Here is a 14441-nt window from a genome sequence, read left to right as displayed (position 1 = left end):
GCCCATTGGCTATCCGATGGAACTGAAGAAGCACTTCCTATGTCTGAACCATAGAACACTCATACGCGGACTAAGAACAAAACAAGATCCTCACCACCAATGGAAGCCTCAAACCAAAGGAAACCAAACAGAAACCAAAAACCAAACAGCACAAGACTCAAATCAGCTTCCAAGTCTCAACTTAGCCTGTGACCTCTGTCCAAGTGGTGCACCTTCCAATTGAGATTTCCAGGAACGGAAAGTCACCCAAATGGGAGCCAAAGTTCCCCCAAATGTACAGGGCTAAAAGGACCTCAGAGTGCATGCCAGGGGAGTTACCACATGCTGGCTGAGGTATCGCAACATCCTAAATGCTACTTTTCTGGTTCCCCAAAATAATCCCTTGGAGTAGGACATTCGGGGCAATCCAGGAAGGAGGAAGAGAGGAATATCCTCAAGGCAAAGATGGCCTTGGCAGTTGCTAGGGTGGTCCCTCTTCCGCCATCTTCTCCACTGCTGGGATGGCAGATGGGGTATGACTGGGGCTTGGCCTCTCCAGGCAAGGGTCCCAGGCAGTCTGGCCTCTAAAGGAATTCTACAACCCTACACTCTCTCAAAAGAGGCTGGCATGGAGAAAATCAGAGTGTCCAATCAAGTCAGGGGACCCACAGGGGCCTTCCCCAAGTCAGCCCCATACTGGGTACTAAACTTGATGCCGAAAACTCGACCTCTGTGCACCAGTGCCAAATCGGATCTCAGAGACAGAGGTTTGGAAGAAGTAGAAAAGAATAGCTTTACTGCTTTGCCAGCCACAGGGGGACACAGAAAACTCGTGTCCTCAAAAACTGTGTGTCCCAATGCAGGAGGATCTGGTGAGGAGTTTTACAGCAATGGTTTAAGGACACAGTTGCTCCTAAGGATTAGTGTGTGTACAGGGCCTTAACTCCCTTTAATCTGGCCTCAGATGGTCTCTTGATGAGCTTCTCTGGAATGAAGAATGCTAAAATCTTCTATTTTGTGGGGGTTTTAGTTTGGTAAAGAGCCCAAAGATACTCTTATGTACATCCCTTTAAGGCCCTGAGGCTGTCCTTAACAAAGGCCCTCAACTTATCTTTAACTGAGGCCCTGACACTAACTAAGGACTGAGGCTGTCTCTAACTAAGGCCCTGAGTCTGTCTTTAACTAATGGCCTCACTCTTTCCCTAACTAAGGCCCTGACACAGTCCCTGACACGGCCCCTAATAACATGAGCTGTCCCTCATTAATGCCCTGATGCGGCCCATAACTGATGTACTGAAGATGGCACTAAGGTCCTGACCATGTCACTAATGACCCAAAATGTCTCTTACTAAAGCCCTCAAGTTACCTCTGAGGCCCTAAAGATGTCCATAACTAAGTCCCTGACACTCTCTCTAAGACCCTCAAGTTATCTTTAACTGAGGCCATGACAATATCCCTAACAAAGGACTTGATGCTGTCTCTAACTAAGGCCCTGAGTCTGTCTTTACCTAATGGCCTCACTCTTCCCCTAACTACGCCCTGACACTGCCCCTAACCAAGGCCCTGACACTTTTCTTAACTAGGGACTTGCCACTGTCCCTACCTAAAACCCTGACACCGTCTGTAACTAATGACCTGACTCCTTCCCTAACTAACACCCTAGTTTTGGCCCTAACGCCCTGACACTGATTCTAATTATGGCCATGATGCTGGCTCTAAGGCCCTGAATATATCCCTAAGTAACAGCCTGACTTTTGACTAAGGCTCTCCCTTATAGTCTAAGCTGTCCCTTATAGTCTAAGCTGTCACTAAATAATGCCCTGATCCTGTCCATAACTAAGGCCCTGAATATGTCCCTAAGTACATCTCTGACGATGTCCCTAACAGCCCGAACTGTCTCTTCAAGTTATCTCTGAGGCTCTGACACTGGCTCTTACTAAGGCCTCACCCTGGGGCTGTCCCAGGCTGCTGAGCAGTTTTCTCTTGTCCGCATCTCTAGACAGCTGCCTGCCACTGGCCACTCTAAGATTCTGCGATGCAGTGGTCCCACGTGGGATGTGCCTGTGTAGGCTCACCTGCGGGAGGAGAGTCATGGCCACTCCGCCCTCCAGGGGACTGCAGCTCAGGGTAGGAATCTCTCAGCCAGTGTCTGGACACAGGGTTCTGTGTCCTTGTTTGTTGTAAATCCCTTGGAGTTACCTCTCACATTTTTGAATGGATATACCCCGCTCTGCATATTTATAATATAAATTATTTACCACATTAAAATCCAGGAATGACATTCTTAGAATGAGCAGGAGAACACTGGATGCCCCCCCTCAATGATCTATTACTTGGAGGATTTAAAATTCTAATGAGAAAACACTCACTCTCCTCACACTCTTGGGTGTCAGCACAAGGCGGGAATCAGCTGCATCCTTTATTTATCCCTCTGATTTTCCAGAACCTTTCCTTCAAGGAGAAATCTCTGGGCTCTGCGGGAACTGTGAGTGGTGGCCGTCAGGTAAATCTGAGACTGAAAAGCAAGAGGAAGAGAGACAGAGGAGGAGATAAGAATCGGTGACAAGGAGAAGCAGGGGCGTCCACGTTCAATCGCAGGCTGAGAGTCTGAGTTAGTGTCCAGCGAAGCTAAGGACCACCAGGGTCTGGCCCCACTGGCCTTGTCACCTGGTGTGGGGACTGCGGACAGCCAAACTCCCATGGCCACTCTCAGAGAAATCAGGGAGGTGGGAGGGCACCCCTGAGAGCCAGATTGAAAATGGTCATGCTGTGAAATAATAAGATGCCCTTTCAGAAAAGTGAAGACTGTCCTCTTGGTTCTCAAAGACTTGCAAATACTCTGTGTCCTTCTGGAGGCATGCTGAAGCCTTCAGCCTTTGAGGGCAGTAATGGGAGTACATCTGGGCTCAAAACCATCCAGCACTCACTCCCTGAGGGTGCTGAGGATGACCCGTGTCCACCCCTCGGGTGCTGTGGGGCCTGAAATCCCCTGATCACCGACGACGGGAGGGGCCGCACAGACACTGCACTGGACCACCGGGGGCCTGGCTGGTGGGCTACAGTCCTTTATCAGATACATGGTTTGCAAACATCTTGGGCCATTTTGGATGGTGGATTATCTTATTCCCTGCTCCTTTTATACACAACTGTTTTTCATTTTGAGGAAGTCCAATTCATCTATTTTGTCTTTTGTTGCTTGTGCTTTTGGTAGCAAATCTAAGAAATCATGACCAAATCGAAGGTCATGAAGATTTACTCTCATGTTTTCTTCTATGAGTTTTATAATTTTGGTTCTTACATCTAGGCCTTTGGTCCATTTTGTGTTGATTTTGTATACAGGGTGGGGGGAGGTAAGGGTCCAACTTTATTCTTCTGCATGGGGGTATCCAGTTGTTCCAGAACCTGTGCTCACTGTTTGGGAGAAAATACCTGCAAATGATGTGACCAAAAAGGGCGTAATTTCTAAAGTATACAAATAGCTGATACAACTCAAAAAAAAATAAAAAAGTGGGCAGAAGGTCTAAATAGACATTTTTCCAAAGAAGACATACAGATGGCCAATAGGCACATGAAAAGATGCTCCACATCGCTAATTATTAGAGAATGCAAATCAAAACTACAGTGAGTTATCACCTCATAGTGGTCAGAATGGCCATCATTAAAATGTCTACAAATAAATGCTGGAGGGGGTGTGGAGAAAAGGAAACCCTCCTACACTGTTGGTGGGGATGTAAATTGATGCAGCCACTATGGAAAACAGTATGGAGGTTCCTCAAAAAACTAAAAATAGAATTACCATATGAACCAGCAATCCCACTCCTGGGCATATATCCAGACAAAACTATAATTCAAAGAGATACGTGCACCCTAGCGTTCACAGCAGCACTATTCACAATAGCCAAGACATGGAAGCAAGCTGAATGTCCCTCAAAAGATGAATGGCTATAGAAGATGTGGTACATATGTATAATGGAATATTACTCAGCCATAAAACAGAATGAAATAATGCCATTTGCAGCTACATGGATGGACCTAGAGATTATCACACTAAGTGAAGTAAGCCATAGAGAGAACGACAGATACCATATGATATCACTTATATGTGGAATCTAAAATGAGACCCAAATGAACCTATATACAAAACAAAAACAGACTCACAGATTTAAGAAAACAGACTTGTGGTTGCCAAGGGGAAGATGAGGGGAGGGATGGATTGGGAGTTTGGGATTAGTAGAAGCAAACTATTATATATAGGGTGGATAAACAACAAGGTCTTACTGTACAGCACAGGGAACTATATTCAGTACCCTGTAATAAACCATAATGGAAAAGAATATGAAAAACAGTATGTATATATGTATGTGTGTGTGTGTGTGTGTGTATATATATATATATCTGAATCACTTTGTTGTACAGCAGAAATTAACACGACTTTGTAGGTCAACTATTCTTCAATAAAATAAATTTTTTAAAAATTAGGTTGAGATTATACCATCAATTAATTTGAAGTCACTTTTATAAAGTAGGCCTTATTTCCCTTGTCCTTTCATCCTGGGACAAATGTATAACAGATAGAAACCAACCTGGATTACTCCAGGCTGAACTCATATCACACAGAACTTTAATTGTTGAACAAACCATTAATACCAGTTACACCATGGGATGTCCTGATTCAATATCAAGTTTGTAAACCTTGTATCAAGCCTGCAGAATCCACTAAATTTGGAAATTCAAACTGAAATGAAGCCAACTATCCCATGACTTCTCTAAAACTAGTTATACAACAATCAATTGGAAACCATATGCAATCAAATGAATGTAGACAGAAACAACTCTACCCTTCCTTTGTTTTCGTTTTAGATGAAGACGGTATTTAAGGTGATGTCTTGGGCCATTCCAAGGTGTTACTCAATTCCCTGGGTATCTCCCATGCACACAGGATGTACACGTGTTAGTTAACTTGTTTGTGCAACTACATGAAGGTAGTTAATACCACAAAACTGGATACGTAAAATGAATTAAACGCTAAAGTCATGTTTTGTATCTGTAATGACAATGGAAAAAAAAGTGCAGCGCTGATATTTGTTACAAAAACGAACGTTAAAATCATCCTTAGTGAAAAAAGCCATACAGAAAAGGCCACCCAGGGCTTCCCTGGTGGCACAGTGGTTGAGAGTCCGCCTGCCGATGCAGGGGACACGGGTTCGTGCCCCGGTCCGGGAGGATCCCACATGCCGCGGAGCAGCTGGGCCCGTGAGCCATGGCCGCTGAGCCTGCGCGTCCGGAGCCTGTGCATATCACAAGGGGAAAAAAAGAAAGAAAAGCCCACCCAGATCCCACACTCATCTTGTCTGCTTCAAATCCATCAAGGTTGTCCAAATGAGGGGAAAACTCAGTAATGCGTCCAGAAAAAGAAAACTGGATCAGGATGGAAAAAGACATTTTCATACAGTTGGGAGAGCAGATGAAAGTTGAAGTGGGCCTGTGTATTAAATTATAATGTGGACATCATGATTTCCTCATTTAGGGATTATGTGCTGGTTCCTTGGGTAAAACACACTGAGCATTTTGTGTGAAGTGGCAAATGTGAGTACTTTTTGCCATTATTGAAACTTTTCTGTACATTTTAAGTTACTGGAAAGTAAATAACTTTTGTAAACAACCATGTCAGTACCATGCCAGAAAATCAGATAAGACAGACATCAAACTTAGTTATAGAGGCCAAGACTTACCCAGACCACGTTCAACCAAAGTTGTGATACTTACTTCCCTTGTAGGAGTCCACATGGTATTAACAGGCACCGTGGGAAGAGTATGTTAGTTAGCTACCATGTCGTGGGTCCTGTGGATTACCTGGGGTGCAGTAGAAACAGTGAGATTTTAGTATTACAATTTTTCACATTACTTCAAAAAATATGTTAAAAAATAAATTCAGTAGAGTTGCAAAATATGGAATCAATATACACAAATCAGTTTTATTTCTGCACACTAATAATGAACCACCAGGAAGAAAAATCAAGAAAACAATCCCATTTACAATTCCATCAAAAAGAACAAACTATTTAGGAATAAATTTAACCAAGGACATGAAAGACCTATACTCAGAAAACTATAAAGCATTGATAAAGAAATTGAAGACACAATAGAAAACAATATTCCATGCTCATGCATCAGAAAAATTACTATTATTAAAATGTTTGGGGCTTCCCTGGTGGCGCAGTGGTTGAGAGTCCGCCTGCCGATGCAGGGGACACGGGTTTGTGCCCCGGTACAGGAGGATCCCACGTGCCGCGGAGCGGCTGGGTCCGTGAGCCATGACCGCTGAGCCTGCGCGTCCGGAGCCTGTGCTCCGCAACGGGAGACGCCACAACAGTGAGAGGTCCGCGTACCACAAAAAAAAAAAAAAAAAAAATGTTTGTTCTACCCAAAGCCATCAACAAACAGTGCCAGGAAAACTAGACACCAGTCTCCAAAGAACGACACTGGTCACCATCTACACTGCACATAAAACTAACTAAAACGCACAGTATTCCACACTAAACCCTTTCTCTCCTGAGTGCCCTGAAGATGCACCCCACCCACCCAGCAGTCAGCTGCACAGGAGGATTCTCCACACTTGCTCATTTTTTCGTCTTGTGGAATCTCCTCACCAGTGGTTCCTGAGAAAACCCAGCTCCTGTTAGTGTGGACAATGCCTCATGGTCCAGAAACCTAAGCCCTGACAGGAGACAAAGCTCCTGTCTGCTTGTCACAGAGCAAAGTCTGTGGGCAGGGTGCACCTGTGCCCCCAGGGTCAGACAGGTGGGTTCGGCGCCCCCTGTGGGACGTCAGAGAAGTGCCAGGAGTGCCGCACTCACAAACCCAGAGGCCTCATTCGGAAGGCAGTTCTGCTGTATATACTAAGTTTGGAAATCCAAACTGAAATGGAGCCAAGTATCTCACTGTATCTTCTCAAAACATGGTTAAGGAACAATTAATCAGAAACCATATGTAATGAAATGAATGTAGACACAAACTTCCCAACTTAAACCAAAATTCACTCAAAATTGCCCATAGACAAATTTAAATTACCAAACTATAAAAATCCTAGAAAAAAAAAAGAAAATCTACATGACCTTGGGTTTGGCGACCTTATTCAGAAAACCAAAAGACAAACCACAAACTGCAAGAAACTATTTCCAAAACACGTATCTGATAAAGGATCTGTACTCAAATTATGCCAACAATGCCATTAAAATTTGGTAAAGGTTGAAACACACACCTGGCCCAAGAAGATAAACAGGCAGTAAATAAGCATACAAGAATAAACTCAAGATGCTGGTGGAATGCACGTACAACCAACTTCGGAAGACAGTTTGGCAGTTTTTTCCAAATCTAAACAGTCTCACCTTAGGATCCAAGAAGTGTACCTCTTGTATTTAGACAACTGCTTTGAAAAACTGTATTCAAACCAAAACTAGCATCAAGTAATGCACAGCAGCTCTATTCATAATGGTTAAAAACTTAAAGATATCAGGATGTCCTTCTGCAGATGAATTCATAAGCAAATTAGGGCAGATACATGCCAAGGGGAGCAGAATACACCACCCCAAAATATGCCCATTTGACAGAAGGATTATTGTGGACGGATTAATTTAAGAAACGGGGGCTTCCCTGGTGGCGCAGTGGTTGAGAGTCCGCCTGCCGATGCAGGGGACATGGATTCGTGCCCCCGTCTGGGAAGATCCCACATGCCGCGGAGCAGCTGGGCCCGTGGGCCATGGCCACTGAGCCCGCGTGTCCAGAGCCTGTGCTCTGCGACTGGAGGGGCCACAGCAGTGAGAGGCCCGCGTACTGCATTAAAAAAAAAGAAAAGAAAAGAAACAGACCCAGGAGAATCTTTCAAAACCAAGTAGAAAATGCCCTTTTATGAGGTAAATTTACAATTATTAAGGATATCTCCATTTGTAAGGGTATGTCCCTCTCTGGACCAGGAATTGAATGATGACTAAATATCAAGAAAAGCTTGTTGGGACTTCCTTGCTGGTCCAGTGGTTCAGACTCCATGCTCCCAATGCAGGGGACCAGGGTTCAATCCCTGGTCAGGGAACTAGATCCCGCATGCTGCAAATAAGAGCCCGCATGCCGCAACTAAAGATTCCACAGGCCTCAACTAAGACCCAGCGCAGCTAAGTAAATAAATGTTTAAAAAAAAAAAAAGCGTGTCAATGAAACAGGCCTGGATATAAATCTGTGTAACAACCATACCCTTGTTTACTGTGCTTTGCCTAATAACCTCCCTTAAATGGCTGACTCCATTCCCTAACATCTTTTTTTGGTCTCAGCAGAAGCATTTAAGGTAATGGCTTGGGCCATTTCAGGGAGTGACTCAGTTTTCCTGGGCATCTTTCAAGTATACAGGAGGTATGCATGGTATATATTAAACTTCTGATTGTTTTCTCCAGTTCATCTCCTTTTCATTACAAGGGAGATCTCAATGAAGAACACAGAAGAGTAGAGGGAAAATTATTTTTTCTCTCATATACATGCAATGCAATAGCATTCAGCAATATAAAGGAATGGACCATCAACCCGGGCAAAAAAAAAAAAAAAATAAATAAATGCATCTAACACATTGCTAAGTGAAAGAATCCAGTCTGAAGTGCTACACACTGTATGACCTCATTTATATGACATTCTAGAAAAGGCAAAACTGACATGGTAAACTGCTTATGGAATATGTGGTTGAAACAGTCCATATAATACTTTAGTGGTGAATAGCTGTCACTATGTATTTGTCTACACCCACAGATTTTTACAACCCAACAAGTAAATTACAATCTATTCAAATTTAGCTACTTAGGATATGGGAGTGTCAAAGACTGGCATACAGAATGTAACAAGAATCTAACTGATTTACAAATGTATGAAAAAACTCACTGTTGGTGGTGGGACAAAATGGGCTGACCTAAGTTAACTCTGGAAATGAGCGGACTCTGTAGGCCAAAGGCAAAATATGCCATACATACACAGTGGACTCTAAGTTCTCTCCCATGAGGGGTAGCAGCTAACAGTACTGAAACTACTATATCAGTCATCGAATGGAACAAGCAGTGAATTTAATAAACGACAAATGGAGGAAGCCAGGTTTCTGACCATTGGAGTGGGAAGTCACAGACAAAGAGAGAAGGTTACAATATTCATGTAATAACAGATCATGTTGGAGATATCAGTATAAACTATCTTTAGCCTAATAGAGATACACCTAATTATAAAGATTTCCATGTGGAACTATGTGTATATGCGCAGGCTGGGATACATGCACATATTTCCATGCACTGTCAGCTAGGCATATTTAGCTCCCACATGTAAGTTTTTAATACCATTCTCTAATAAAAGGAACAAGGGCTCTTTGAAGAAAGGGCTGCTGCTAGGACTGAGACAGTAAATATATGAAGCAGGATAATCTTAAAATATCAGAAAGTAAAGAAGTACCAAAAATTAGAAAAAACACATGAAAGAAAAATTATGTAAAATGAAAACAGGAGCAAATGGAAAAAGCTCTCAACAGCCAAAGCAAGAATGAACTAAGCAGTCTAATAATGTAGTGCTGGATTATAACCAAAAGTTTACAATAAATATTCACGTGTCCAAACTGGCATAAATAAATTACATAGTTTTTGGTGAATGGTGTTAAATAGAAATCTCCTATGCAGAAAGCTTCTAAACAATGTATATAGCCACTCAGCTGTCCATCAAGGATGTGAAGCTAACCCCTCTCTCCTCAAGTGTGGCTTCTGCATTATGACTTCCTCCTACATAAGACATACAGGATGGACATGGGAAAAAATTAACCTCACTGTGGGAAAACTTGACAAACATTACCTCAGCTAGGTGACCAAAATTAAGAATATAAGGGAGAAGTTCCCTTAAAAGCCTGTCCTCTTGATATATAGTGAAGAGGAAGCACTTCACATCTGTGGTCTGCTTTTTCAAAGCCAAGTCTAACCACGACAAAACCACCAAGCAAATCCCAGCACCCGGCAGTCTATACAATACCTGAGCAGCCCTCCTCCACGCTGTCAAGGTCATGGAAACAAGGAGAGTCTGAGCAACTGTCAGAGCCCAGAGAAGACTAAACAGACATGATGACCCCGTGTCCTATGCGACCCTGGAACAAGGAAAGGTATAACAAAGGGAACGTGAATAGGGACTTCAGTTAATAATAAAGTATCAGTATTTCTTCATTATTTGTGATGATTCTGTAGAAAATTAGACAAGACAAATTAAAAGTCAGATAAGAGAAAACTACTGTAACAGGAAATCTAGAGGAAACGGGTGATTTCTTTGTAAAAACACATTACCAAAATGAACCCTAAATTAAGGAAAACACAAAAAGACCAATTAATCACTGAGGAACCTCTTCCCCATACTGGTTATCCTATCACTGTTCCAGGCTTTCCCTCTCCCGGGACAGGGAAGGAACAGGGACAGAGCTGTTTGGCAGCTCCCCTAGTATATGACCCCACCCAGTGTCTTCACCTCCCCCAGCCATGCCTACCCAGTGAGAACACCTGAGGATGGATCAAGGAGTACTGATTTGGATGTGTCAACTAGGACTTTATTTTATTCCCAGCAACTGGACACACTTACTGAAGTAAAATAAATTAGTATTTATTGTAAGGGTATAAATACATTAAAACTTGCAAGTGGCAAGTTGAAGAATGGGTTTGGACCTGGCAGGTCCAGGGGCTCACACTGTCTCAGTGTGATCTTGCTTCTCTCCAAACCTTTGTCCCGCTCAGTGCCTTTGGGGGACCCCATTCACAGGCTCTCTCACTGCCCTTGGGCCAACAGCTATTCTAGGCTGACAACCATTCACCATCCATTTTCCAAGAAAGAGTTTCTCCTTTTCCTGGATTCCAAGAAAGTCATGGTTTTAAATGCCTTTGGTCTGGCTTGGGTTACAGTCTCATACTTCACCCATCACCAGAAGATGGAAAATGGGACTGGCTAGACGTGGGCAGTAAACCTATCTTCGAGCTGGGTGGAACATGGGGTCATCCTTTTGGAACTGTTTGGACTGGAAGCAGGTGAGATGTAATTCTCAAAGGAAAACTGAGGCACTTGGGCATGACAACAGATGCTGGCCAGGAAAAAGCAACAGATTCTATGTCAATGACAGCTCACTGTACAGCACAGAATCTGACACAAAAGGAAGAAAGGGGTTCACTTAGGGTCAGGGGCTGCAGCTACTTATCCAGTGCTTTTACTGTCCTCCCAAGACTGCAAGAAGTTCTTTCACTTGCTGAAAAGGTAGGATTATTCTTGATGGTAAACTCAAGTCTCCTGCCTTGGGCACCAGGTCCTCACATCTCAGAGGATGGCCCAGAAGAGCCCATGTGCCCTCAGAAGACACACAGACCTCATTCCTGCCCCTGAGAGGTGGGAGCCCTTGAGCTATGCCATCTCCCTGGCCATATTAATTGCCCATCCCTGAAAAACAATACTGCTCCTTTTCCACTTTCTTCTGTCTCCTTTACTAAGGGAAGAAACCAAATGCTAGGGTGGTAAGGAAACTCTTGTGCAATGAAGTAATGGGAGGCTCAAGAATTATTCCATGCCATGGAACCCATAATTGGCAGGCTTTCCAGAGGCCACATGGATGCATATGGCTCTCCAAGACAATGCAGTCTCAGTGTGAACCTCCCGTTGGGAGGTCCAGTTGCTCCCGTATCTTTTTATTTTTTATTTTTTTATTTTTTGCAGTACGCGGGCCTCTCACTGTTGTGGCCTGTCCCGTTGCAGAGCACAGGCTCCGGACGCGCAGGCTCAGCGGCCATGGCTCACGGGCCCAGCCGCCCCGCGGCATGTGGGATCTTCCCAGACCGGGGCACGAACCCGTGTCCTCTGCATCGGCAGGCGGACTCTTAACCACTGCGCCACCAGGGAAGCCCCGCTCCCATATCTTTGATTCTTAATGAATATGAATGTCAAAAGTTTCTAACGACTGAAAGGACAAAGGATTGCAGGACCATGGTCTGCTGTATGGTTGTTGTGTCAGGGACACACTCCAATGTTTAGAGGATTATCACCTCTCTTAGCAAGCTACAAGGCTGTGAGGGGGAGGGCTTTTTCTCAACCACATGGATGTTGGTAGTTGAAACTTCTCAAAGGAATGTCTACACTGCCCAGGTAGCTGTTCAATTGCCCGGCAGCATGGTCAGCTCAGTAACTATACATGAGGGCCTGACAATGCCCAGGCTGGACTGAGCTAGAGGACCACAGATGCCTGCCTGGATAGTCAGAGGTCGAGGGCTGTCCTGCCTGAGACTTGGTCATCTATTCATGCCCACTCAGATGGGACAAAGGATGCCTCCAGTGCCAGGAGGGCCCCACCAGCCCTCAAGAAGGCAGCATCTGGGGGCTGGCAGGTCACTGCACCCAGTCCTGTAAAAATCCACACATGTCCACTGAGTGCCCTCCTGTCTGGGCTGTGCTGGAACCTGGGGCTGCCCAGGCAGAGTAGGGCCAGCATCACCCTTCCCAGGTGGGAGGGCAGAAGGAAACCATGCATGACTTCTGACACCCTCCCCAATCCTTGACAGAGGTTGAGGTGGATAAGAAACAGTCCGAGACAAGAACAGACATTTCATTCTTCTCTCAGAGCCCAGGACTGGGGGAAGGGAGGCCAGAAAAACAGTTATTCACCTCAGCTCCCTGACTCCTGTTTGACCCAGGGCAAGTCCTATCCATTCTGGAGGCTTCAGAGAGAAGAACAGGGGAGGGCAATGAGGGCCAATTGTGCTTAAACCTAACTCTAACCTTTACCCTAAGAACCCTAACCTCTAACAGTAACCCCCTAACAACCCTAGCCTCAGACCCCTAGACCCTCGCCCCTGACCCCCAAACTCTAATCCCTGACCATGACCTTTAACCACAACCCTCTACAATAACTCCCCAACAATGACCCATAACCCTAAACCGTGACCCCTGAACCCTCACACTGACTCAGCCCCAGGCCTAAAGCCTGGCCTAGTGAGTACCGAGAAAGGATCTATGAACTCTCAAATAAACCAAAGAATTAAATCTTCCTGACCACGAATTTAGCAATGGTTTCTTAGATTTGACAGTAAAGCATAAGAAATGAAAGAAAACAATAGATAAATTGGATTTCCTCAAAATTACAAACCTTTGTGCATCAAAAGAGGCTATCCAGAAAGTAAAATGACAGCCCACAGAATTGAAAAAAATATTGGCACATTATATATCTGATAAGACTCTTTATCTAGAATATACCCAGGACTTTTACAACTCATCAACAAAAAGACAAACAATACAATTTTTGAAACGGACAAATGACTTGCATGGACTGTCCTCCAGGCAAGACATACAAATGGTCAACAAGGACATGAAAAGATGTCAAACATCAGTGACGCAGTGGTTGAGAGTCCGCCTGCCGATGCAGGGGACACGGGTTCGTGCCCCGGTCCGGGAAGATCCCAAAATGCAACGGAGCGGCTGGGCCTGTGAGCCATGGCCGCTGAGCCTGCGCGTCCAGAGCCTGTGCTCCGCAACGGGAGAGGCCACAACAGTGAGAGGCCCGCGTACCACAGGAAAAAAAAAAAAAAAGAAAAGAGTAGTAGCCCCTGCTCGCCGCAAGTAGAGAAAGCCCGCGCACAGCAATGAAGACCCAACACAGCCAAAAAATTAAAAATAAAATAAACTTTGTTTAAAAAATGGTTTAAATGGTAAATGTTATGTGTTTTTAATCACAATGGAAAAAATGAATGAAATAATGATCAATGTTACAATGCGGATAAACAGTGAAAACATCCCAAGTGAAAGAAGCCATACAGAAAACCACCCAGATCATGCTCATCTTGTACACTTTCAATCCAGCAAGGTTTTTAAAGTGAGGAAAAGCCCCAGTGATGGTTCCAGGAAAAGAAAACTGGATTCGAATAGAAAAATACATTTCCACAAAGCTGGGGCAGCTGGTGAAAGTTGAAGCAGGTCTGTGGATAGGATTATAATGTGGAAATCATAATTATTCCTCATTTGGGGGTTATGTGCTGGTTTCCTGGGAGAGTAGCCCTCCCACTCTCACAGGGTAAAACAAACTGGAGTATTCTGTGAATGTGGAAAACTTTATACTGCTATTTAAAGTTTTTTATACACTTGAAATTTACTAGAAAATAAGTACTTATCAAACCAACCATGTCATACCATGCCAGAAATACAGACATCAAACTCTGTTATAGAGGCCAAGCCCTACCCAGATCCAGTTCACACACAGTGGGGATGCTAATCACCCTTGTAGGAGTCCACATACTACAAGAGGCACCATGGGAAGATTATATTGGGAGCCACTATGTCTTGGATGCTGTGGATGACCTGGATGTAGTTGAAACAGTGGGATTTCTGAATTCTAGTTTTCCACATCCAACCACCAAAAAACTGTTACAACTAACAAATGAATT

The 14441-nt window shown here is 44.2% G+C and overlaps 1 protein-coding gene and 1 long non-coding RNA gene across 6 annotated transcripts in view; one reads left to right on the top strand and one right to left on the bottom strand.

The window, feature by feature from the left end:
• LOC111182924 (uncharacterized) overlaps window positions 1–14441 on the bottom strand; it is a 43449-nt gene that overhangs the window by 16517 nt on the left and 12491 nt on the right. For 2 of the 3 annotated variants that reach the window (XR_016389082.1, XR_002646883.2), the window contains exons 2-4: window positions 10018–10129; window positions 5746–5832; window positions 2349–2494 (exon numbers count right to left, since the gene is read on the bottom strand). This is a non-coding gene — a long non-coding RNA (uncharacterized LOC111182924). The remainder of the gene's footprint in view (window positions 1–2348; window positions 2495–5745; window positions 5833–10017; window positions 10130–14441) is intronic. The other variant, XR_016389083.1, reaches the window with a different exon arrangement.
• LOC111182923 (transcription factor COE1-like) overlaps window positions 1–14441 on the top strand; it is a 44020-nt gene that overhangs the window by 24131 nt on the left and 5448 nt on the right. The window contains exon 3 of one of the 3 annotated variants that reach the window (XM_089901755.1): window positions 5507–5565. The exons of the other annotated variants lie outside the window; for them this stretch is intronic. Coding sequence (XP_089757881.1) covers window positions 5507–5555 — 49 coding nt within the window. The 3' untranslated portion in view covers window positions 5556–5565. The remainder of the gene's footprint in view (window positions 1–5506; window positions 5566–14441) is intronic. 3 annotated transcript variants of the gene reach the window in all.

The sequence above is a fragment of the Delphinapterus leucas genome, chromosome 19, assembly GCF_059928025.1.
Source record: "Delphinapterus leucas isolate spDelLeu-1000000601 "Yukka" chromosome 19, BTC_Dleu_Yukka2, whole genome shotgun sequence".
Lineage (NCBI taxonomy): Eukaryota > Metazoa > Chordata > Mammalia > Artiodactyla > Monodontidae > Delphinapterus > Delphinapterus leucas.
Note: the sequence above shows the minus strand (reverse complement) of the source record. Positions and strands in the feature narration are given on the sequence as shown.